Source organism: Apodemus sylvaticus, chromosome 22 (assembly GCF_947179515.1).
Source record: "Apodemus sylvaticus chromosome 22, mApoSyl1.1, whole genome shotgun sequence".
Lineage (NCBI taxonomy): Eukaryota > Metazoa > Chordata > Mammalia > Rodentia > Muridae > Apodemus > Apodemus sylvaticus.
In genome coordinates, this window is record NC_067493.1 from 48,234,848 (window position 1) to 48,259,818 (window position 24,971).

Here is a 24,971-nt window from a genome sequence, read left to right on the forward strand (position 1 = left end):
AATATTCTGTAATCCTAGAACTGCAGGCCCAGATAAAGGGAAAAAACAAAATCTGTTAAGGTGCTGTTATTTATTTATTTATTTATTTATTTAGGTTTTTTTTGAGACAGGGTTTCTCTGTGGAGTCCTGGCTGTCCTGGAACTCACTCTGTAGACCAGGCTGGCCTCGAACTCAGAAATCCTCCTGCCTTTGCCTCCCAAGTGCTGGGATTACAGGCGTGTTGCCACCATGCCCGCCCGGCCTAAGGTGCCTTCTTAAAAAGAAAAAAAAATGCAGTTCCGCCTAAAACGTTTGCAGGAGCTGGAAGCCCAGTTCAGGAGACACCAGCCACCTTCTGCAGTTTCCAGACTCGGTTTCCCCACTTCTCCAACGCGTGCACATTGCTCCTCTGCGTGAGAAAGCAAGATCAGTTTCCTTATGCTTTCTCCCCTGGGTGGGATCCTAAGAAAGCTCAGACTTGGAGGTACCTGGTCAGAAGCTCTGAATCCATTGGCTGCCATGCCTGGCTGATTTGCATAGCCCCGCCCTGCCTGGGAAATGGAAACTGAAAACCTTGTTCCTAGTTTTGCCAGGCTGAAAGACCCAGGACTTGCAGGTCCCGGCCATGGAGCAGGAACTCAGGAGCTTCCCAGCCGGGAAGCTTGACAAGTTCATAGAGCACTACCTCCTTCCGGACACCACCTTTGGTGATGATGTCAGAGCAGCCGTCAATGTCGTGTGTGCTTTCCTGAAGGAGAGATGCTTCCAAGGTGCTGCCCACCCAGTGAGGGTCTCCAAGGTGGTGAAGGTGAGTCCTCCTCAGCCTGGCAGACCGAGATGGGGTGGGAGAGGGTTCTCAGAAGCCAGGAGGCAGCCCTGATCGATCCCTCCTCCTCCTCAACTCTGATCACAGCTGGGCGGATCACAGCTGGGCGGTCTGTTTGCTTGCCTCCTCCCCGCCCCCGCCCCACATCTGTATTGGAGAAGGAGCCTCAGCTACAGTTTATGTTCCCCACTCCCAGGCCACGCCCATTTCAGAGTCAGGGAAACTGAGGCCCAGCTCAGGTAAGCTGTTTGCTGGAGAGTGAGTGGCAGGATCCAACCTTTGCACTGCTGTGTGACATAAGGTAACTAAATTACCTTCTCCACGCCCAGTGTTCTAGGTCCACACCCCTATGGCACCCCATAGACTAAGTCAAATGTGACACAGAGGACAGACCAGGACAGCGCCTGCTGTGAGACTGGATGGTTGGACCCTCTCTGGGCTCCATTCCGGTCAAGTCGCATTTCATGGCAATGGTACCTCTCAGGCTCTGTGAAGGTGGCAGAAATGAAGTCTTTTCTTGCTTTTAGTTGATTTTATTTTTATAACTTTGGTTGTAAGTGGGGACTCTGTATGTGTTAGTGCAGAATCCATCAGGATTGAAGAGTGGGTGTCAGATCCCTTAGAGCTGCAGTTACAGAGGTGGGTGCTGGGAACTAGACTCAGATCATCCGCAGGAGCAGCATGCCCTTTTAATTACTGACCCACCTCTCCATCTGCAGATGTGATGACTGTCATGCCCTCTCTCAACAGTGGCTGGTGCTCATGTATGTTAGTGATGGTTCTCAGCATTTTATTTAGGAAGGCTCTTCTCAGCACAGAGTCTTTTTTTTTTTTTTTTTTTTTTGGATTTGGTTTTTTATTTTCAAGACAGGGTTTCTCTGTGTAGCCATGGCTGTCCTGGAACTCACTCTGTAGACCAGGCTGGCCTCAAACTCAGAAATCTGCCTGCCTCTGCCTCACAGAGTGCTGGGATAACAGGCATGTGCTACCACCGCCCGGCTAGCACAGAATCTTTTTAAAGATTTGTTTTCTAGAGGTTGATCACTTTTATTACTTTTCAGTTGCTCTTTGATTATATATGCTATTCCATATTACACTACTGTCGAGCCCCCCCCCCATTACTCTTACTTGCTCATGTCCTTTGGATTCTTCCCCTTCCCCTCTCTCATACATACACACACACTGACACACACAAATATAGACTCCACAGATGAACATGGATGTTTGTCTTATGAGTCTGGCTTATCGTCTGTACCAGAAGGAGAACCAGAACCCTCTATTTTCCTACATAGATCCTGATGTCACTCTTCAGGGCTGACTAGTATTCCACTGCACATGTGACAGCTTGCTCCATCCATCCATCCATCCACCCCCCTCAGTGTTGGACTCTTGCTCTGTTCAGCATCTGGACTGCCCCAGCATGGCTCCTCTGTCCCTTGTCATTCTCATCCTTGTCTTTCAGGGCGGCTCCTCAGGCAAAGGCACCGCGCTCAAGGGCAGGTCGGATGCAGACCTGGTGGTGTTCCTTAACAATCTCACCAGCTTTGAGGACCAGTTAAACCTACGTGGTGAATTCATCGAAGAAATTAAAAAACAACTCTACGAAGTTCAGCGTGAGAGACATTTTAGAGTCAAATTTGAGGTCCAGAGTTCATGGTGGCCCAACGCCCGTTCTCTGAGCTTCAAGCTGAGCGCCCCCCATCTGCATCAGGAGGTGGAGTTTGATGTCCTTCCAGCCTTTGATGTCCTGGGTAAGCCAGCCTGCCAGAGAGCCTCAGCTCACCTTCTGCATGCCTCCATCCTCCCTTCTAGTTCCACCTGTGTGTGCGTGTGCATGTTTGTGTTGTGCATGTGTGTGTTGTGCATGCGTGTGGTGTGTAAGTGTTCACATGTGTGTGGGTGTGATCCTGAGCCATGGTTAACACAGATCAAGAGTCATCCATCTTTTTTGAGACCTTGTCTCTCCCTGGTTCAGAACTCACAACTGAGCCTGACTGGCTGGCAGAGCCCCAGGGACCCTGGAGTCTCCCCCTCTCAGTGCTGGGATGACAGTCCTACCCTGCCAACACCGGCCTTTTCCCCGAGTCCTGGGATTCTGACACGGGTCCTCATGCTTGTGAGCCAACCACGTTACTGACTGAGCCATCTCCGCAGCCCACACCTTCCAGCCCTGAACTGAAAACTCTTGTCATTTGAGAAATTCACCCAAAGAGAGTGTCTCCTTAAAGATGCTCTGGGGAGGAGGGATTGTGGGAATCTGAGCATGGGGAGAGAGGATCCATCCCAGAAGGACATCAAGTAGCGAGCTGGCTCAGCTAGGGGAGGAAGCCACACTAGATGCCCCCTTAGCAGACCAGTCCTGCTCATGGCTGGCTTTGCATTTCGTCTTTCCAAACATGGGACAGAGTAGACTTCACTGAAAATAACAAACTCATGAATCTTCTCCCAAAGAATGGGAACCTCAACCACAGAGCTGTGCAGAGACCTGGGGTGTCTGAAGGAGGGTTTGTGCAGGACCCGGATCTCCACAGCAGAGCTCTGTCCCCTCGGTAAATCTGCAGATGCAGCCACCACTGTCCCAACCACCCACATGCACACACATATGTTATAACATTACACATTAAAATATTTCAACTTGTTTTTGACAAAAATCCCAATTATCCAATTTTACAAAAATGCCAATTATCCAATGGAGACTTGCACGCCAGATGCTGTGGTGAGAGCCTGCCTGCTCAGGGAGGCAGAGAGAGCACCCAGCTGACCTTCCTCCTCAGCCAGAATCTTCCGGAATGTATCCCCTCTCTCATACCAGCTCACAAACCTCTTTCAAGCTGAATGCCCCTCCCCTCTACTTCCTGTGGGTCTGTCTATCCCTCTTCCTGACTCCCTCTTACTTTCTGTGGTTTCTTTCTTAATAATCCCATGTTCACTTCCGGTCAATTGATTGCTTGCTCTGCCTCTTGATCTGTGATTGACTTTATTTAATCCTGTTTACAATACTCAAGCAGAAAGCTTCTGGATTAAACGTGTGTGCAAAGGCTGAACCACAGCACACTCAGTCTCTGGGTTCACAGTGTGAACCAGGATGGGGGACACAGCACGCCCCTGCTGGTCACTGTGGGAATTGCTGCTGTTAACTTAGGGACAAGCCCTTGGCTTAGGAGAGCCATGGAGACAGTCCAGAGTCTCAGGCAGCAGGGACTGAGAGGGTCAGCCTGGGAGGAGGACCAGGCAGCCTGCTGTGGGAAGCTGCACGAGGCTTAGAACCCTGCTCAGTGGAGGGGGCTCAGTGGGAGTGGTGACCCAGAAATGAGCTGGGCAGGGGGGGGGTCGCTCCCCAGAATTCTGTCTGGGTGATGGACTTCCTTAGCCCCAGCAACAGGCATCTCCACCACAGAAGGACTGCCTTGGGAATGGTAGTGTGGGCGACAGCCAAAGAGAGGACCATAGACATAGTCCTATAGGCTATGACGTGGCCAATGAGCTGTAGTGTATTCTAGACCCTGAAATGAAAAATTAGCCCATGAGGGAGAGACCTCCCTAGTCACGGAGTGACTGGCTTGTCCAAGCTCCATCCGTGAGTGACTTTGCCCTGTGCCAGCATCACGGTCTCATGCTCATGGTGTGGCCTGCTGCATGGCACACATATGCACATACTTAAAGCACAGCCTGCCTAGACTACTCAAATGTGCACATAGCTATACACATATCTATTGCCCATCCACTGTACAAGTACACAGGTCACACAAACACACACACACATACACAGCCATATCTTCCTGTCAGGACCAGGACAAACAAAACCATGTGATATTAAGTCACACAATACAGAAAATCATGCAGTGAAAACCCAGTGTCTGGGGAGTCACCTTAGTGGATGCAATCTGTACACAAAATCGGGCCAAGACTCTGTCAGCATGAGACGCAACATAGGAAGGAATGCAGCAGACTCCACAGTGTACTTTGACACAAGCAGGAGTGCACACAGAGCAATGCTGAGAGTGGAAGAACGTGGTTAGCCGTTATCTGATGACTGTGTAGCTCCCTTGTGTGTGATGACAGTGTGCTGGTTCCTGCCACCACTGTCCCCCGGCCTGTGAGTAAGGCACTGCACTAGGACCCGCTGGTGGCACAGTCTTTGCCGTGCCCACCCTGTGTGCAGTCCTGAGGAGCGGTGGGGCAGATGGGTATATGTGGAGTGATGCCTGCTTCAGAAAAACTCTGCCTGTTCACAACCTCAGAGTCAGTGATTTCCGGAGAAACTGAAGAACCTCACAGAATGGTTGATCTGTTAAAAAGAAGGAAATCTCCTTTACAGGTCATGTGACCATCTACAGCAGGCCTAATCCCATAATCTATGCCTGCCTTATCTTGGAATGTGTTTCCCTGGGGAAGGAAGGCGAGTTCTCCACCTGCTTCACAGAGCTCCAGCGGAACTTCCTGAAGCAGCGCCCAACCAAAGTGAAGAGTCTCATCCGCCTGGTCAAGCACTGGTACCAACTGGTAAGGCATCTGGCCAGACTCTGTGGACTTCATCTGGACAGAGTGTCGACACAGGCCAAAGAAAATGTATATTCTAATTTGCTTTCTATTGATGTGATAGCTTTAACACATAACTGAAAGTCCCCTGGGAAGGAAAGATATTAGTTGTTTATACATCTAAGACACACTCCATCCTTGAGTCAGGAAGTCAGAGGAATAACTGAAGCAGAGACCAGGGAAGAATTCTGCTCCCTGCCATCCATGGTTCTCTCAGTGTGTGTTTCTATACAGCCCAAGGCCACATTCCATTCGAGGCCCGAACCACAGTGGTCTGGTCCCAGCCATATCAATCAGTAGTTAGTAACACAGTAACACGCCCCCATAAACTACCTGAAGCCAGTCAGATGGCAGCATTTTACTGATCAAGATTGACTCCTACAAGATGAGGGTAGCTGGTGTTTAGCTGACAAAAATTGACCAGCACAATTGACCCCTTTTCAACAGGGCACCCAACAAACCACAAATCGAACCATAACCTTTCCTATCTTGCTTATCCCTAAGATTTCATGTCAGTATTACATCATAAAACAACATAGTTTTAAAAGTCCCCAAATTAAAAACCAAACCTTAAGAAACTACACTTACAAAGATTAGTCTCTCAATGGTGGGCTCATATAATATTAAAAACACAAGTTAAATACTTTCTTACTACAAGAGGGAAGAACCAGGTCTCTGTCCCAATCAAATCAAAACACAACCAAACCCAACAGAGCAAAAGGCTCAGTATCTGACATCTGGGACTCACAGTTGCCTGGGCTTCTCGGGCTCTGCCGTCCACAGCACACACAGCTGCTCTCAGGCTCAGCCCAGCTCTGTTCTCACACTGCTCTGTTCCTGGCAGTGTCTCCTGCTCAGGGCAAGTCCAGGGTCTCGGGGTCTCCACGGCCACCGAGGCTGCACTTGCAACCATGGCTTCTCCTGGCCTCTCTCAGTGCCAGGCCTCAGCTGCTCACCAAGTCCCCTCCAAACCTCCAGGTTTCATGGGTCTAAATCCTTACCACCTGGGAGACCTCTCTGCAGTTCCAGGTGTGGCTGCCAGCTAAAGATGCAGCCTTGGGACCCCTGGACCACAGGCTACCGTGTGCTGACCATGAGGAAACTCTTACCAAAAGACTTGGCCCATATGGTGCAGGTTTCTTCTCAATCTGGGCAGATTTTCAGCCCCAGCTGATGAGAAACCACTGATTCTTAATCCATTAATTCTTAATCTAAAACACAGCATAAAACAGCCCAGATGGAGGTCTTTGCTTTTCTCTGAAACTTCACTCTCCAGCCTCCGACACCTGCCTGCCTCTCAGCTCCCCTGTCCTCCAAGTTCCCACAGACAGCCCTTTGGGCTCTCAGCTCTCCACAGCTTTCCAACCCAGAGTTGCAAAATCCTTTCTCAATCCTCCCAAGGAGCAACATAGTGGAGGCATTTCCTCCCTGTGGGTCCATCTTCTCCAGGTGACTCTGTGTCAGGTTGACAAAAAGAATAGAAATTGGCGAAAGCAGTGAGAAAAAGGCCATGTGAATGAAAAAGCGGGTGGAGGGGACTCAGAGGGGAGGGGAGGAGAGAGAAGCAGGGGTGAGGGGAGGTGGGGGAGGTGATGCTGTAGGAGGGGAGAAGGGTGGGGAGGGGATCTGAGAGCAGGGAGGACTTTCCATGTCTGTTCTGATTTTTCTAGTCCATGGCTGCTGTCTTTGGATTTTTCTTTCATCTTTAGCAAACCCTCCATGTCACTTTTTATATGCTGACTTTCCTGACTTGTCAAATGGGTACTTTCTTGTTATATTCTGAGGGGTTTTTTTTTGTGTGTGTGTGTGTGGTGTGTGTGTGTGTGGGGGGTTATAACTATTCATAGTAGCACATGTTGTATATGTGTGTGCATGTGTGTCCATTAGCGTTTGAACGCCGAGCGTGATGGCAGGTCCTCAGTCATGACTCACCTGGTATAATCTGTCAGGGTCTCACAGGGGACACTCAGTGAGCTGGATCAGCAGTCCTGGAAGCCCCATCTCCACCCCCTTGAACTGGGATCACAAATCAGCTCAAGAGTCAGACACCCCTGCAGATGCTGGTGATCTGACCTGCAGTTCTCACCCCTGCACAGGGAGGGAGGTGCTTTACCGCTGAGCCATCTCCCTGGCTCCTTCCCAGTTATTTCAGAGACCATGAGAAAGCTTCCACAGTGAGCACTCCTTATGCCCTGCCCCCAGCCTGACACTTACCTATCACTCATGGTGTCTGGATTCCTCCTGTATCTCAGTGAATCTAAATGACTGGGTGTGGCTGTGTAACAATAACCTGTAAAGACATCATCAGGTGGCCGCTGAATTGAGCCTGAGAGACGTGGCCCCCACACAACAGCTGAGAGCCCCATGTTTACTCACCGTTTTTTTCTCTTCTCAGTGTAAGGAGAAACTGGGGAAGCCGCTGCCCCCACAGTACGCCCTGGAGCTGCTCACAGTCTATGCCTGGGAACATGGGAGTGGATTTACTGAGTTCAGCACAGCCCAGGGCTTCCGGACTGTCTTGGAACTGGTCATCAAGTACAAGCTGCTTCGAATCTACTGGACAAAGTATTATGACTTTGAACACCAGGAGGTCTCCAACTACCTGCACAGACAGCTGAGAAAAGCCAGGTAGACTCCCCACATGGCTCTGCTCCGCATAAGTACCAGGCTGCATTTGTGTGAAAGGGGGAGACGGGAGCTCATATCTATGAAGATCTTCTGCACTGGGCACTGTTCTGCTGTCACCTGATTGACATGAGGCCCTACGGCCCTGGGAGGCAGCGGTGGGCTCTCCTGTCTCCACGGGTAGACCAAGGCTCTGACATTGTCCAGATGAAGTAGCAAAGGAAGGGGAGGACACGGGGTGAGAACTGAACTATCACAGCATTAATTGAAGTCATAAGGGTTGGCAAGCTGTAAATAATAGAGTACTATGTCACCCTAGGGAGTGACATGTCCTGATCCTGTGTTGTGTTCAGTTTTCCCACGAGACTGGCTGGTCCTACTCTCCCCATCTCACAGATCAGAGAGCCTGAGGGACCTGCCACAGGACACACAGCTACTAAAGGCTAGGGAATTTGAAGCTAGGCTTTCCAGGACATGCCTGAGGATCCCTCCAGTCTTGCTGTATGCTGTGGGGCAGGCACAAAGAGAGACTTATATAGGGAGGCTCTGCTGGGCACCTCCCCTGCCCCTGCGCAGTGATTCCTGAGGCACTGGACACCTGAACAATTCTTGTCTGCTCTGCAGGCCTGTGATCCTGGACCCTGCTGACCCAACAGGGAATGTGGCTGGTGGGAACATAGAGGGCTGGAGGCGGTTGGCTGAAGAGGCTGACGTGTGGCTGTGGTACCCGTGCTTTATGAAAAATGATGGTTCCCGCGTGAGCCCCTGGGATGTGCCGGTGAGACCCCCATCATCATCCTGTCCCCTTGCACACACCTTTGGTCACTCCATCTATTTGGAGAATATTCTCACTGAGACATGGTCTTTTGCTAAAGGTCTCCACACTACTCTGGAGGCCTGCTACTTACTTTGTTTTACAGCCATTTTAGCACCATTCAGAGCTATCATGGACTGGCAAGATGGCTCAGTGGGTAAAGATACTACCAACACTGAAGACCTGGCTTTGATCCTAGAACCCATATGGTAGAGGGAGAAAAACAAATCCCTCATGTTGTCCTGTGACCTTCATCTCTGTGCAATTACAAATGTGGACATGTGCACACACACATTCACAGAAACTCACACAATACACACTCATGCACATGTATTCTCATTAGCTCAAACACTCACATGTATACACACACACACACACACACTCACACTCTGACACACATGGAGAGAGTGTAAAGGAGACTCAGAACTGAGGCCACTACCTCAGGGACACTCATCCAGTGACTCTGAAACCACTGTCAGGTCCATGGAGCAGCCTGTCTTCCCTGCCTCATTGTCTCCTGGGGCGGGGTCTGCCTGAGGCTAGGGCACTGGTGATGTCACGTGACCTTAGGGTGGGATGAACATGGGTGCAGTGATGTGGGAAAGAAACCTGAGGAGGTCAGGAAGGAAGGGGGGACATGGAGGGAGGCAGCTGAGGGGACAGTGGCCTGCAGTGCCGTCCTGCAGCACAGAGGTGGCTAGTCCATGGCTCCCATTTGGCAGACCTATTAGTGTAGGACCTGCCTGTGGGGTCTTATGTGCTCTCAGTGGGCGTGGTCATAAAGGTGTCCTGATGGTCATCTTTCCTGCCTCTGTGTGTGCTGCCCCCTTTCTCAGGAGCTCCATGTGTCCAGTCATGGTGCCCACGCCCAGGGCTGATTTACATCCCCCTCCATGTAGGAATGCAGGCTCCCGACATGATTGTGTGTGTTTCATTACAGACGGAGGTTCCTGTACCTTTCCAGCAGGTTAGCTTTTGTTCTTTGTTGTGGTTGGTTTGAGGTGGGTTTCTGCTGTGTGGTCCAGGCTGGCCCGAATTTTGCCATTCTCCTGCCACAGTGCAGGGATGGTTGTAGGGAGAATGTTCTGACCACGCCCTTCCTCCCCTCCATCCTCAGGTGGATGAGACCTGGACATGCATCCTCCTGTGAACACCGCAGCATCTGCCCAGGAGGCTCCGGAGTCAGGGGTGTGTGCTCTTCTGCTGCAGGCCCTGGACCCAATGAGGGAGGCCACATTTGGGATGAGACTCCATGCTTCTGATGCCTGCCCACCATGTTTGACTCCTGTCCAATCACAGATAGCCTTCAACAGATTCAGAAGGGGAGGAAGAACTCAAGCTTGACTTCCATCTGTCCACCTGTTGGGACGTTCTGTGCAACAATGTCTGATCAACAACAATAAACTACAGCAGGTGCCATAAGGGTGTGTGTGAACTCGGAGGGAATGGCCCTAGAAGTACAGTACAGGCGTGTGCATGTGCACATGCCCGTGTACATGTGCGTGTGTCTTCATGGTACAACTAGATGCATTATTGAGCACTTATTACATGCTCTACATGATCCAGATGTTCAGCAGTGGTTAGAACAAAACCAAACTACTATAGTTTTTGATGTGGGATGGCTTGGGATCCTTCCAGGTCTCTTCTTACACATAAACACAAGAGAGAAACCTTTGATTTCTTCTGCCCATGTCCCCAACACAAGACTCTAGTCCTGCCCTATCTGACACAGAAGCAGTTCCCAGCCACACATGGGCATGGATTATAGAGACTGTGGCCTGTGCACTCAGGTTGCACTTGAGTGACTACAGCATGCAGGCTTGGGGCTCAGGAGGTGCTGGGGTCAAATAAAAACTGCCTAGAATTTGTGACACGTGTGACTTTGAAACATGGTTGTTGGTGGCAATGATCAGCTTTGACACACTGAGTTAAATCACAATGATTGTGGCCTCCTTTCTCTCTTTCTGAGACATAAATTCATGGTGTGATACACGCTAGCCTGGAACTCACAGGAATTCTCCTTTCTCCTACCGCAGTCTCTCAAGTTCTGGAATCACACACACACACACACACACACACATACACACACCTAGTGGTCCCATCACTCAGTGTTGGGAACCAGCGGTTCATTTCTCAGACTCAGAGGACTCACGTGTGCACTCAGGTCATGGACACTGGCTCACTAAGTGATCAAGGCATTATGCAGGACCACCAGCTCCCAAAGCCTTCTCCTGCTGCTAACACTCACTCTCTGAATAACTGTGTGTGTGTGTGTGTGTGTGTGTGTGTGTGTGTGTGTCCTTCCAGTCCCTGTTCATTCAGTTCTTACTCAAGTATCCCTCACAAAGAGGAATTGCAGTGTCCGGGGTGTAAGAAGATGTGTGTCCCACCACCACAGAACATATCACCCAGTGCTGTGTGTGCTTTACCTGAGCCCTGGGGGACCCAGTGGTGCTGGTCAATGACTCCAGGATTGCCCTTTCTGAAACACCCCCAGATACACAGAGAGAGTTTTAATAAACAATGGCCAGGGCCTGCCAATGTCTCTTGCCAAGCAGAAGAGAATCAGCATGTGAGCTTTCATGCACCCCATGTGAAAGCAAGTCCACATGCGATGTGTAATGGCCACATCCTATCTCTCCATGATGGAATAACCCCTCCTGTGGGCCCTGGAGAGCCTCCCCAATGATAAACAGCATGGAGTTTAACAGCAGGGTACAGGAATGAGCAATGGGCAGCTTAAGGGAGGAGTCTCATGGGGGCTGGATCGTTTCCATGACAACAGTGATGCAGGGTCTGGGAGGGAGAGAGATGTCCATAGCTGGCACTTTTCACATCAGAGCATCTGACGGCCCTGGTGTGCAGCATCGTGCCTGCTCCAGACTGGATCTGCACAGGAGCCCCGTGCCCTAAGTGAGGTGCTCCTCCCCGCTCTTCCTCAGGGATGTCCTATGGTTCTGACTTAAGTCCATCCTGGGCAGGGAAGAGGCAGGGCTTGACAACAGACACTTTGGGTTTCCAAGCCCTGTCTTCAACTTTGACCTCATGCCAAGGTCAGGCACTCCCTTCTCTCCAGTGCCCACCGACTCATAAGTAGTATACACCCACTGCAGGGAAGAGGTCCTTTGTCCACCATAGCCCCAGATGGTTCTGTTCTCCAGGAAGCCTCTTCATTTACACCCAGTCATTCCAACTCTGAAACTGGATTCAGGTCAGTAACTTGGGGAGGGACCTGCTGTGACAGCCCCAGTCAACCCTCAGGGTTCCTTCAACTGGTCCACGATGGTGCATCTTCATGGCCAACGTCCCTACCTCAGATGTAAATGGAAACACATCTGGTGTGTCTGTGAGCACACTTCCAAGAAACATTGCAGACTTCTTCCCAGTGCTCTGTGGCCAGCTGTCAGCTCCCATCCTCATCTGTGATGATTGATCTGGACTCACATGGGCTCCATGACATTTGGGAAGATCAGATCTCAGGGCGGTTAACTGGTTTTGAGCAGGTTACTGAGCATACACAATGGGGGAAGGGCTCTCCTGCTTGACTCAGGATCCTGCGGTGAGCCTCTGACAGGACTGAAGGCCCACCCTCACCTCACACTGCATACACAGGCCATCCACATGCAAGCAGAGGACCCTGAGAGAAGAGAACTGCTCAGCTGTGATGATCTTGGTGATTACTTGGCTCTGACATCAAAGCCACAGGCAACTCAGGATGATTCCTTTAGGTCAGGCCTTGTGCATACCGGATAAGCGCTCTGCCACTGAGCCCCACACACAGCCTCTCCCTCTGTCAGACCATGGAGAAATGGGAGGCAGCCATTACAGATCATGCATGGACTTACATTAGTGTGGGATCCATGAGCGAGGACATGATGGGTCCACAGCTTGAGAGGGGACCACTGGCCATGGTTTATTAAAGCCCAGTGTATCTGGGGGGTGTTTCAGGAGGGCAAGACTGGACTCATAGCCCAGCATCCCTGGGTCCCCCAATGGCTCAGATAAAGTACCAGGCAGAGTGTGGTTTGTCCTATGACCCAGGGGACATGCATCCTCTCACACACTGGGACACTGGGGCTCCTGGTCCTCATGGCTGCTAGAGTGAGGACTGAATGAATGAGGGCCACAGAGACCCACCCCATCCCCTTCACAGAGATGGAAAGTGGACACTGGGGACAGGTGTAGGGTGTGGGGACAGGAGCAGGGTCTGGGAGCTGGTAACCCTCAGCAATTTAGTGCATTGTTAGTGAGAAGGGTCCAAGTGTAGACAGCACAAGTGGATAGTTTATGGTTAAAGTATTTGTGTATTTATAAGACTTTTGGTTCACCACACTGACCTATGGAAGCATTTAGCCTGTATGTGAATGGTGGCTGGCGCTCTCTCTCTCTCTCTCTCTCTCTCTCTCTCTCTCTCTCTCTGTGTGTGTGTGTGTGTGTGTGTGTCTGTGACTCCAGAACATAGAAACTTGTGACAGGTGGAATTCTGCGAATTACAAACTAGGGTGGGACATATGAGATCTAGTTGGAAGGAAGGAAGTCAGAAAGAGAAAGGAAAGGAGGGAGGGAGAATAAATTAATTCATTTTCATTAAATTCAATGCATTTTGCTTTAATTCAGTACTTCAAATCTCATACACACATACACACACATCTAAGTGTTAAAGACATAAATTTTAAAGTGCACACAATTTTATTTTCCTGCACTACCATAACCCCAGCCTGCATGCTAAAGAAACAGTGGATTTTGATGACCACTGGACAGATTCCCAGGACTCCAGGGCCATGTGTGCAGCTGCGGAACAGTTTCTGTGTGGGATGGGTACGCATCCCTCCGAGTGCACACACCCCATCATGGCTTGCTGTGGTTTACTGTTGATGATCAGACAGTTTTTTGGACAGAACCTCCCAACAGGTGGACAGATGGAATTCAAGCTTGAGTTTTTCTCTTTCTTTCAGAGTCTGACTCTGAACACTGTTGGAGGATAAGGCGGAGGAAGCAGGCTGTGAGGAAGGCTGTCCACGCGCAGGCAGGGACAGAGTCTGACCACAGGTTGGATGCCCCTCTCTGGAGCCTTGGGCACCAACCTGTCCTCTCTAGGTCAAGGTCCTGCAGCAGAGGAGTCCATGCCTCTGACTCCAGAGCCTCTTGGGCAAGTGCTGGGGTCCTCACAGGATGACTAACCCTTTTTTCTCTGGCTGCAATGAAAAACATACAATCATGTCAGGAGCCATCGGCATTGCTTCCAGGAGGGGGATGTAAATCAGCCCTGGGCATGGGCACCATGACTGGACACATGGAGCTCCTGAGAAAGGGGGCAGCACACACAGAGGCAGGAAAGATGGCCATCAGGACACCTTTATGACCACGCCCACTGAGGGCACATAAGACCCCACAGGCAGGCCCTACACTAATAGGTCTGCCAAATGGGAGCCATGGCCTAGCCACCTCTGTGCTGCAGGACAGCACTGCAGGCCACTGTCCCCTCAGCTGCCTCCCTCCATGTCCCCCCTTCCTTCCTGACCTCCTCAGGTTTCTTTCCCACATCACTGCACCCATGTTCCTCCCACCCTGAGGTCACATGACATCACCAGTGCCCTAGCATCAGGCAGACCCTGCCCCAGGAGGGGAGAGGTCCAAGTGCAGGTCCCTCTGTGCCTCTGTGGCTGTGACACAGCCCTGCTGAGTCCCATCGGCCACAGGACAATGAGGCAGGGAAGACAGGACACTTCAAGGACCTGATGATGGCTTCAGAGTCTGTGGGATCCCAGCCCTGCCAATCACTAGCTGAGTGTCCCTGAGCCAGGGGCTTCAGCTCTAAGAGTCTATGTATCTGTATGTCTGTGTGTGCCTGTGTATATGTGTGTGTATCCATGTGTGTAACAGCACAGAGATGAAGGTCAGAGGACAAATTGGGGGATTTGCTTTTCTCCCTCTACCATATGGGTTCTAGGGATCAAAGTCATGTCTTCAGTGTTGTCTGCACGCTTACCCACTGAGCCATCTTGCCAGCCCAGATATCACTGAATGGTGAGAAAATGGCTGTAAAACAAGACAAGTAGCAGGTACCCACAGGAGTGTGGAGACATTTAGCAAAAGACCACATCTCAGTGAGAATAATCTCCAAATAGATGGAGTGACTGAAGTTCTGTGCAAGGGGACAGATCGACAATGGGATCTCACCGGCACATCCCAGGGACCCACGAAGGTCTCATCAGTGTGTCTAAAGCATGGGTACTTCAGCCAGGCTTTTGCCTCTTCTGCTAGCCTGAACCAGCCCTGTAAGTTTGACCCAGCCACGTTCCATGTTGGGTCTGCTGGGTCCAAGATCAGAGGCCTGCAGAGCAACATTCAGGGGAGAAACTGAGCAGCTGGCCAGTGCCTCAGACACCACTTCACAGGGGCAGGGCAGGAGCCCAGCAGGGCATCCCTATGCAAAGTTTGGCCAGAGTCCCTGCCCCACAGCACACAGCAAGACTGGAGGGTTTCTTCACATGACCTGGAAGGCCTGGCTTCAAATCCTCTACCCTTTAGTAGCTGTGTGTCCTCGGCAGGTCCCTCAGGCTCTCTGATCTGTGAGATGGGAGAGCTGGACCAGCCAGTCTCATAGGAAAACTGATGAAACACAGGATGAAGACACGTCACTCCTTAGGGTGACATAGTTCTCTGTTATTTACAGATAATTGGTCCACCCCAGGTCTTTGGTGGTCATAGCCCTTATGATGCTGTTACTGCTGGGAAATCTCAGTTCCCACTCCATGTCCTTCTCTTCCTTGGCTGTTTAGTCTGGACAGTGTCAGAGCCTTGGTCTCCTCACCACAGACAAGATAACCACCCTCCCTGCCCACCTTCCAGGGCATTAGGACCTCAGGTCAGACAGGTGACAGTGCCCAGTGCAGGAGATGCTGCATTGACACAGGGCTCCCACCTCCTTCCCCCCCTTATCACAGGAGTGCAGCCTGACACCCACAGGGAGCAGAGCCACATGGGGACGAGATACCTGTCTTTTCTGCTTTGTGTGTACAGGTAGGCATTCACTGCTTCATGTAGAACGTCATAATACAATGTCCAGTAGACTCGAAGATGCTGATACTTAGTGATCAGTTCTAAGACCGTTCGGAAGCACTGGGCTGTATATAGTTCAGAGCTGTCTTGGGCCCCGCATTCCCAGGCGTAGACTGTGAGCAGCTCCAGGGCATATTGTGGGGGCAGCGGCTGCCTCAGCTTCTCCTCACACTGAGAAGAGAAAGGCAATGAGAAAAGCGGGGCTCTCAGCTGTTGTGTGGGGGCCACGTCTCACAGGCTCAGTTCAGCTGCCACCTGATGATGTAATTGCAGGTTTATTGTCACACAGACAAGCCCAGTCAGAGTCTCTGGTTCCTCCTGTGTTACAGTCAATTGCCAAGCGATTGGGACCACTGTGGTCCACAAAGACAGCATGCACCAGCAGGCACAGGAGGAATCCAGACACCTTGAGTGACAGCTGGGAATGAGGGTGGGGGCGGGGCATAAGGAGTGCTCACTGTGGAAATTTTCCCATGGTCTCTGAGGTAACTGGGAAGGGACCAGGGAGATGGCTCAGGGGTAAAGTGCCTCCCTCCCCGTGCAGGGGTGAGAACTGCAGGTCAGATCCCCAGCATCTGCAGGAGTGTGGGGCTCTTGAGGAAGCTGATTCATGATCCTAGTTCAAGGGGGTGGAGATGGGGCTTGCAGGGGCTGCAGGACTGTCCAGGACTGCTGATCCAGCACACTGCGTGTCACGTGTGAGACCCTGACTGATTACACAAGGTGGGTCATGACTGAGGACCTGCCCTCACACTCTGACCTCAAACGCTAATGGATACACATGCACACACATACACAACATGTGCTACCATGAATAGGTATATAAACACACACACACACAAACACTAAGGATACAACCAGAAATCACGTACTTAAAGACATAGCTTGACAAATCAGGAAAATCAAAGTATAAAAGGTGACATGAAGGGTTTGGAAGAAAAATCCAAAGGCACCAATGAAGCAGCAGCCATGGAACAGTGAATTTGACACGGCTGAAGAGAGAGTTAGCTGATTGGAAAGTGGACTAGAAGAAATCACCTAGAACAGGCAAGGACAGTCCTCCCTCCTCTCAGATCCCCTCCCCATCCTTCTCCCCTCCTACAGCATCACCTCCCCCATCTCCCCTCACCCCTGCTTCTCTCTCATCTCCTCCCCTCTGAGTCCCCTCCACCCACTTTTTCTTCTGCATTGTTTTTTCTCACTGCTTTTGCCAATTTTTATTCTTTTTTGCCAAAGTGACACAGAGAGCGTCATCTGGAGAAGATGAACCCACCCCTGAGACAATGCCTCCATCATCAGCCCAGCCTGGAGTCCAGCCTGTGGAGCAGTTTCCTGATCAGTGTGGGAGGGCCCAGCCCACTGTGGGCATTGCCTGTCCTGGGCAGGTGGTCCTGAGATGTTTGTAAAAATCAGACTGATGGCCCAAGGGCACCAGGCAGCTAGCAGAGTTCCTCCATGGCCTCTGCTTCCCTCAGTGATGGAGTGTGATGCAGGGATGTGAGCCCCACAATCCCCTTCCTCCCCAGGTTACTTTCCAGATCACCTTTCCCAGAGCACTCAGAGCAAACTAGGACAGAAGCTGGTCCTAGGGACGGGGCGCTGCTGTGACTGACCACCATGCTGCTCCTTGGGAGGATTGATAAGGATTATGGGACTCTGGGTTGGAAAGCTGTGGAGAGCTGAGAGCCCAACCTCAGCTGTTTGTGGGAACTTGGAGGACAGGGGAGCTGAGAGGCAGGGAGGTGCTAGAGGCTGGTGAGTGAAGTGTGAGAGAAAAGCAAGGACCCCATCTGGGCTGTTTGTGTGCTGTGTTTGGATTAAGAATCAGTAATTTCTCATCAGCTGGGGCTGAAAATCAATTCTGATTGCGAAGAAACCTGCACCATATAGGCCAAGCTTTCTGGAAAGTTTCTTTAAAGGTCAGCAAACAGAATCGGCAGTCGAAGGGTCCGAAGACTGCCTCTCTGGTTACAGGCACCTAGGTAATGCAGAGAGGTCCTCCAGGTGGTGAGGCTTTAGTCCCACGAACTGTGCAGGGGTCATGGGAAGCAGCTGAGGCCTGGCACTGAGAGAGGCCAGGAGAAGCCACTGGTGCAAGCGCAGCCTCAATGGCTGTGGAGACCCCGAGACCCTGGACTTGCCCTGAGCAGGAGACAACTGCCAGGAACAGAGCAGTGTGAGAACAGAGCTGGGCTGAGCCTGAGAGCAGCTGTGTGTGCTGTGGACGGCAGTGCCCGAGAAGCCCAGGGAACTGTGAGTCCCAGATGTCAGATACTGAGCCTTTTGCTATGAATATGACTGACCTGCTGCTTCCCTCCTGTAGTAAGACTTTAATTAGAGTTTCAAATCTTATATGAGCCCACAACTGAGATAATAATATTAAACGTTGAAATTTTTTTTTAAAAATAGTATTTTTAAAGGTTGTGTTTTATGGCATGATATTGGCATGATGTCTTAGCAAAAAGTCAAGAAAGAAATGCTTATGGTTCAATAGAGGTGTGTGTGTGTGTGTGTGCGCATCGATTTGAAAGTGGGTGAGAGTGAATTTTTGTCAATTAGATGTAAACTAGGGTCATTGAGCAGGAGGTGTCCTTAATCAAGAGGAAATCCCTCTATCTGTCTGGTTTAGGGTAGTCTGTGAGGACACACTTGGGGTCAGTGACAGATGTGGTTGGTGCCGTGCCTGAGCGTGTGCGCTCTCCATAATAAAGCAATCTGAGTGAGTCACGGAGGTGAAGCCAGTGAGTGGAATTCCTCCATGGTCTCTGCTTCAGTTCCTGTCCTGACTTCCCTCAGTGATGCGCTGTGACTGGGATGTGTAACCAAGTAAGACCTTTCCTTCCCAAGGCACTCTTGGTCATGTGATAAAGCTGTCCAGTCAGTAGACAGTGAGCTAGAATAGACCTCTCTTCTCTGGCCTGAATCCTACTCTCTACACATAGGGTCCACAGTGTCAGTGCAGATGCCTTACCAGCTGATACCAGTGCTTGACCAGAAGGATGAGGTTCTTCAGCTCCAGTGGACGTTTCCACAGGAAGTTTTGCTGGAGGTCAGTGAAGCAGATGGAGAACTTGCCCTCCGTCTTCAGGATGTTGCACTCACGGATGAGTTGGGCGTATAATTTGTTGTACATTTCGCAGTCAACCTCCACTTTTTCTCTCACTTCACCTATAAAGAAAGTATCTCTCATGTTTAGACTTATCCCTGCTCTGCTGATGTTCCTTCTCTCTAGGGTCACAATCAGTGCCTATGGGGTTCAATGAACAATGCAAAATTTGTCCACAGAAGGCATCACTCCCCATACAGACGGGAGCCCACCACACCTCTGAACTGTGTACATGAATTGGCCCTGGAAAGTCTGTGCCACCAAGTGCTCTTAGTAGGATCCCTCACTCACAGGCCTGGAGGCAGTGGTGGGAGGAAACAGCTCACTGTGGTCACTCACAGGAGAACTCCACAGTCATCTGATAATGGCCAACCATGCTTTGCTGTGTCGCGCACTCTACTGCATTTCTATATCACAGTTCGGGCCTACAGTCTCTCCCTGTTTGGAGATGATGGGTGGACTGTGTGCACATGGATGTAGGAAACACATATTCAGAGACCACAGGAGGAGATGGGGCGTCTCCCTTTATAGTCTGTCACCCCCTCCCTTTGCAGCAGGGTCTCTCTGTAAATGTGGAGGTGACCGGCATCCATCAGGCCACAGAGAGTCTCCTGTCTCTGTCCCCCATCATGCTGACAGTAACAGGTCAAGGTGTGGAACTTCCTAAGAGTAGGTGGGTGTTGGGGACTTGAACTCATGTCCTCATGATTGTGCAGTGATTGCCTTTATCCACTGGGCTGTATGTCAACAGTGCATGAATCTCTGCTGTGGCTAACTTAATGCCATGTGTTGTTGACTGTCCCGTTCCTGAGAGTGTCATGGTGTGGAGGTGGTGGTGGTGGTGGTGGTGGTGGTGGTGTGTGTGTGTGTGTCCTGTGAGCTTAAAGTGGATAGGGAGTCGGCTAAGGTATTGATGTGTGTGTGGCTATGTGTGCACGCACACTTGGATGGGTTAGGAAGGCTGCTGGCTGGGCCTCAGGTGTCTGCAGGTGTGTAGCTATGATTGCAACAGGTCATACTGTCCAGCTTAGATACCAGCACAGACCCAGATCACTCACTGATGGAACGTGGGACAAGGAAGTTCTCAGGGCTTATTTTCTATTTCAGAACACACGGCACACAGTAGGTCTCATTTGCTAAGTCTCCGGGTTAGGGCTGTGACTGGGGACCTCTTCTGGGCTGCCATCCACACTAGCGTTCCCAAGGCAGTTCCTCTATGACAGAACTCCCATCCCACTGGAAAGCTGCCTAAAACTGGGGCAGTCCATGAGAAGACAGGCTTCTGGGGGAGCCCGCCCAGCTCATTTCTGGGTCACCCCCTCTGAGCCCCCGCCACTGAGCAGGGTCCTAGGCCTCGTGCAGCTTCCTACAGCAGGCTGCCTGGTCCTCCTCCCAGTCCCTGCTGCCTGAGACTCTGGACTGTCTCCATGGCTCTCCTAAGCCAAGGGCTTGTCCCTAAGTTAACAGCAGCAGTTCACACAGTGACCAGCAGGGGGTGCTGTGCTCACCCCCCCACCCCCCACCCCCCACAAAAAAAACGTAAAGTCTCAAGTATTCTCTAAGCTCCTCAAGTCCATACTGGTCTTTCATGGGTGTTCCTGGTTGTCCTTGGGAAGAGTTGGGCAATATGTAGCTTTGGGGACACACTGTATCAGGACCGGGTGGGAGATACTAGTTTTGAGGATTATTAATGTCAATTAAACCACTTGTGTTACATGTGGGAACTGTGTATGCTGGGTTTTCCAGAGGGAGACAAACTCCTCTGGGAATTTCTGCATATTGCATACCTGTCTCCCTCCTCCTCAAACCTACACAGACACGGAGGCCTCTGCACAGGTCTGAGGTGTCTCATTCTTTAATAGAAGATACAACAGATGTTCATCTTTAGCTCCATCTCTTGTCCCACTTTTACAGACACACAGTTGCCAATCTCAGCCATGTGGAGCGCTGTCCACCATGCAGGTGTTCTGTAGGATGTCCCACAGATGCCTCTGGGTAAAGGGCCCCAAATCAGATTCTGAGCACCTACATTAAAAGCTGTGGTTGAAGGACATGAGGGTCCACACTGAAATCCCAGGGCTGGGCAGGTAGAGACAGGAGAATCCCTCAGGCCACTGTCTGAGTAGACAGGGGACATGAAGCTGGCCGATCCACCCATCTCAGAACAAACACGAAAGCAAACCTGCCCGGCTTGTAGCCGGTGGTGGAGGAAGCCCACGTGTGTTCAGAGTGTGTCTGAGTGTAATTGTTTACAGCTGGAGGCTCACAGCCTACAGACACTTCTAGAAGACTAGGCAACCCCTCCCCCAGCCCTAATTAACATAATAAATAATGTTTCCATAAACACACACAGACACACACACAGACATACACAGATAGACACACACATACACAGATAGACACACACACACACAGAGACATACACAGACACACAGGTACACACACACACATATACACCCCAGTACCTAATAAACATGAGGCTCCAGGTACCAGAGACTGTGGGTTCAGCTCCATCAGGGCGCACACCACACCTAATCCCAGCTCCTCACTGCAAGAGCCAGGAAGGCGGGCAGCAAAGTCCAGGCCAAGCTCTCAACCAAAATAGGCTCCTAAGTAACCGACATCCAAGGCTGGCCTCTGGCCGTTACCCGCACGTGCAAACATATGTGCAGACATCTGCACACATGTGAACATGCTCCCCCAACACACACACAGAGAGAGAGAGAGAGAGAGAGAGAGAGAGAGAGAGAGAGAGAGAGAGAGAGAGAGAGAGAGAGAGAAAGAGAAGAGAGGCTTCAGGCATGGGGAGGAGCAGGCTGAGGTTCTGCTGCTGGCTGACTTACACAAGGCATCATAGGCTGGCTGCACATCAAACTCCACCTCCTGCTGGAACTCGGGGTAGCTCAGCTTGAAGCTCAGAGACCTGGAGTTGGGCTGCTCTGAGCTCCGGACCTCAAACTTCTCTCTAAATTGTTCCTCCTGCTGCAGCTGGCACAAGTGTTTCCGTATTTCCTCAATGAACTCTCCCCGTCGCTTTAACTGCTCATCAAAGCAGGTGAGGTTGTTAAATAACACCACTAGGTTGACCGCTGCCCTTCCCTTGAGCATGGTGTGTTCATTGTAGAAGCCGTCCTAAAAGACAAGAACAAGAATGACAAGGGACGGGGGAGTCATGCTGGGCAGTTCAGATGCTGAACAGAATGGGGGTCCATCACAGAAAGTGATTCTTGGATAGAGAAAGCTAGCCCATGTGTAGTGGAATTCTATTCAGCCCTGAAGAGTGAAATTGGGATCTCCATAGGAAAATAGATAGTCCTGGATCTCCTGTGGTACAGGAGTTAAGCCAGACTCAGAACTCAGAATGGTGAACATCCTTGTTTTATCTATTTTTACCTAGATTGTGTGTGTGTGTGTTGGAAGGCAAATCTCTGGGAGAGATCAGATACAAGTACAGGGGAGTGGGTGAGAGGAGACTGAGTTAATTACCACGGATGTATGCAACTGTTGTCATAATAGCTTTTGTTAACAGAGCATTTGAAGGAATGCACCATTCCCATCATATAGGAAGAAAGTCTGCTACAATTTTAACATTTGCTCTGAGACCTTTTCAGTATCGAGGAAACTGATTTCCCAAAAAGTGAAAACTTGAGAAAAAAACAAGTGATATGCAGAGATCCTCCCTAAATAAAATGCTGAGCACAATCACTAACACACTTGCAGCCCTGACATAGATGAGTGGACATGACAACATTCCAGCAGCCTTCACAGTGACTGAGGTAGGGACAGTGTCATAAAGGCCCATTTGACAGATTGAACATGGGCAATGAGCATCTATCAGTTATCCAGCAAGCAGCATCTCTGTTCTGTTCTCTGCCCTGTGCCATAGCTGGGGTGTATATGAGGATGCTGGGCACAGAGCAGGTAGGTAACTCACACCCCACCAAGGACTGCAGTCTGGCTTCTGAGAGTCCTCTCCCACCCCATCCCAGTCAGCTCGGGCTAGGGAGACTCACCATCACAACCCTAGAGGCCCTCACAGGGTGGGCAGCACCATTGAAGCATCTATCCATCAGGAAATCACTTATGAACTCTATGTCTGTTATGATCTCAGAAATTAAGGCGGTGTCACCAAGGAGGTGATCCTCTATGAACTTGTTTAGCTTACAGGCGGGAGTGCTGCTGAGATCCGGAGTGCTGCTAGTGTCCATTGGAGTGCTGCTAGTGTCCATTGGAGTGCTGCTAGTGTCCATTGGAGTGCTGCTAGTGTCCATTGGAGTGCTGCTAGTGTCCATTGGAGTGCTGATGGCATCCATCGCCATCCAGAGGCCAGGAATGCTTGCTGACTGCAGCCTTGCCTCTGGAGTCAGCTGCCCCTTATATCCATTGCTGCTTCCTCTTTCCCAGGAAGGGCGGGGCTATGCAAATCAGATCTCTGCTCCTGCAACCTCTGCCCCCCCCCCCTCCCTGACACTCTGGGGATGGTTTACCCACTGACATTTTTTTGGATTGTCAAACCCTCATCACAACAGGCTGTGAACCAGGAGGCAGGAAGCATCTTAAACGTAGTTCTGTTGTTCTTCCTTCTTAGTCCTATATTGTTACTAAAAATAGTCTTCTAGACTTTTAACAGCAACACACACACACACACACACACCCCACTAAAACAAGAAGAGCAAGTGAGAGAAATCCAGAAGATGGCAGGCACCAGTTTGAGCATGGCTGTGGTGGATGGTGGATTCCTCACAGGTGACTGGTCCAAGCTGGATATTGTAATGAGCTGTCTGCAGGGTTAGTGCTAGCTTATAGGTCAGACTTGTGGTCTCACAGTTCTGTGTGTTCTCAGATGCACACCCATGATGTGGCTATTGTCCAAGACCTAATACAAACCAAACTTTCTGCCCCGCATCTCCACCTGTCCATCCACAAAGGACAAAGGTTTCACATCCTCTTTATTACTGGATCTCACTCCTTTGCCCAGAGTGGATGTGAACTTGGGGATCTGCCCCACTGGCCTCCCAGGTACTGAGGTTACAGGGGTGTGCCTCTCTCACCAGCTGTACCCAGCTGGGTTTTCAATCAATTGCCACTCCCCACTTCAATAGCATATGGTGTTGACTTGTGCCTAGGACACACCCTCATGAGGGCGAGCCTGTTTCCATGCCAACCTCTCTCTGCCCAGCAGGAGTGGATGTTCATCATGGCAGGATGGTCCACACCTGTGATCCCAAGTCCTGGGAGGTTGACACAGAAGGTAAAGAGTTCGAGGCCAGCCTGGGCTATATGAGGAGATTCTTTCTCTCATAAAATACAAAAATCAGACACACAAGCACATGCATACACACATACATACACATGTGCACACACATGCCTAACTCATTGTTGTAATCACTTCAGAGAGCAAGGAACAGAAGACAGAGGAAATTATAGAAACATTGGGATGGTTACGGCCACATCTCATAGGTGGCTTTAAGGGCTTCTCTTTTGAAGAAGCAGAAGCCATGGCCTGGTCATTCAGGTCAGAGGCTGGCCTTTAGCAAAAACTACAGTCTTCACAGCATGGCTGATAGCCGAGGCTCCTTGGTGAACCCTGACCTTGCCTGAGGGAACTGGGATGCTGAAGGCCCCTCCCACAAGTGCCAGGATGGGAGGACAGGAGGCCATCTGAGGGACCTAAGCAGATCTGGGCGAGGGCCAGGCTGATTGTGTTTTAATATTGTGTTACATGTGTTTCATGTGTGTGAGCACGTGACGTCAGAGGACAACTTGTAGGAATCCGCTCCTTGTGGGGCTCCTGGGCTCTGTCTCTCTTTACCAGCAGTGTTGGATGGCACTACTACACTAGCAGGGCAAAGTCCTGGACAGGGAATTCACAGACCAGATTTCCCACTGAGGCATGAGAATGTCCCCTCGTGCCAGACCTGGGGTAGAAGGTCTGGGTCTGGATCAAATGCTCTGTTTCTTGATCTGCAGTTGAGGCACACCTTGAGGTGCCACCAGTGTACCGCCTGGAGGGGTCTCA

The 24,971-nt window shown here is 50.7% G+C and overlaps 2 protein-coding genes across 2 annotated transcripts; one reads left to right on the top strand and one right to left on the bottom strand.

Annotated features, from left to right (window-relative positions):
- The first annotated feature begins 526 nt into the window (after positions 1 to 526).
- Positions 527 to 10,206, top strand: LOC127672979 (2'-5'-oligoadenylate synthase 1A). Its single transcript, XM_052168481.1, has 7 exons — positions 527 to 788; positions 2,269 to 2,557; positions 5,125 to 5,309; positions 7,741 to 7,973; positions 8,595 to 8,748; positions 9,725 to 9,751; positions 9,902 to 10,206. The coding sequence occupies exons 1-7, from the start codon at positions 606 to 608 to the stop codon at positions 9,932 to 9,934; spliced, it is 1,104 nt and encodes a 367-aa protein (XP_052024441.1). The 5' UTR covers positions 527 to 605; the 3' UTR covers positions 9,935 to 10,206.
- Positions 10,207 to 13,949: 3,743 nt separating this feature from the next.
- LOC127672982 (inactive 2'-5' oligoadenylate synthetase 1C-like) lies at positions 13,950 to 24,847 on the bottom strand. The gene is made up of 7 exons (XM_052168483.1): positions 24,828 to 24,847; positions 22,966 to 23,131; positions 21,796 to 22,084; positions 18,818 to 19,014; positions 15,782 to 16,017; positions 14,965 to 15,118; positions 13,950 to 13,979 (listed from the first exon to the last, which is right to left on the bottom strand). Exons 1-7 carry the CDS (start codon positions 24,845 to 24,847, stop codon positions 13,950 to 13,952), a joined length of 1,092 nt encoding a protein of 363 aa, XP_052024443.1.
- Positions 24,848 to 24,971: the final 124 nt, after the last annotated feature.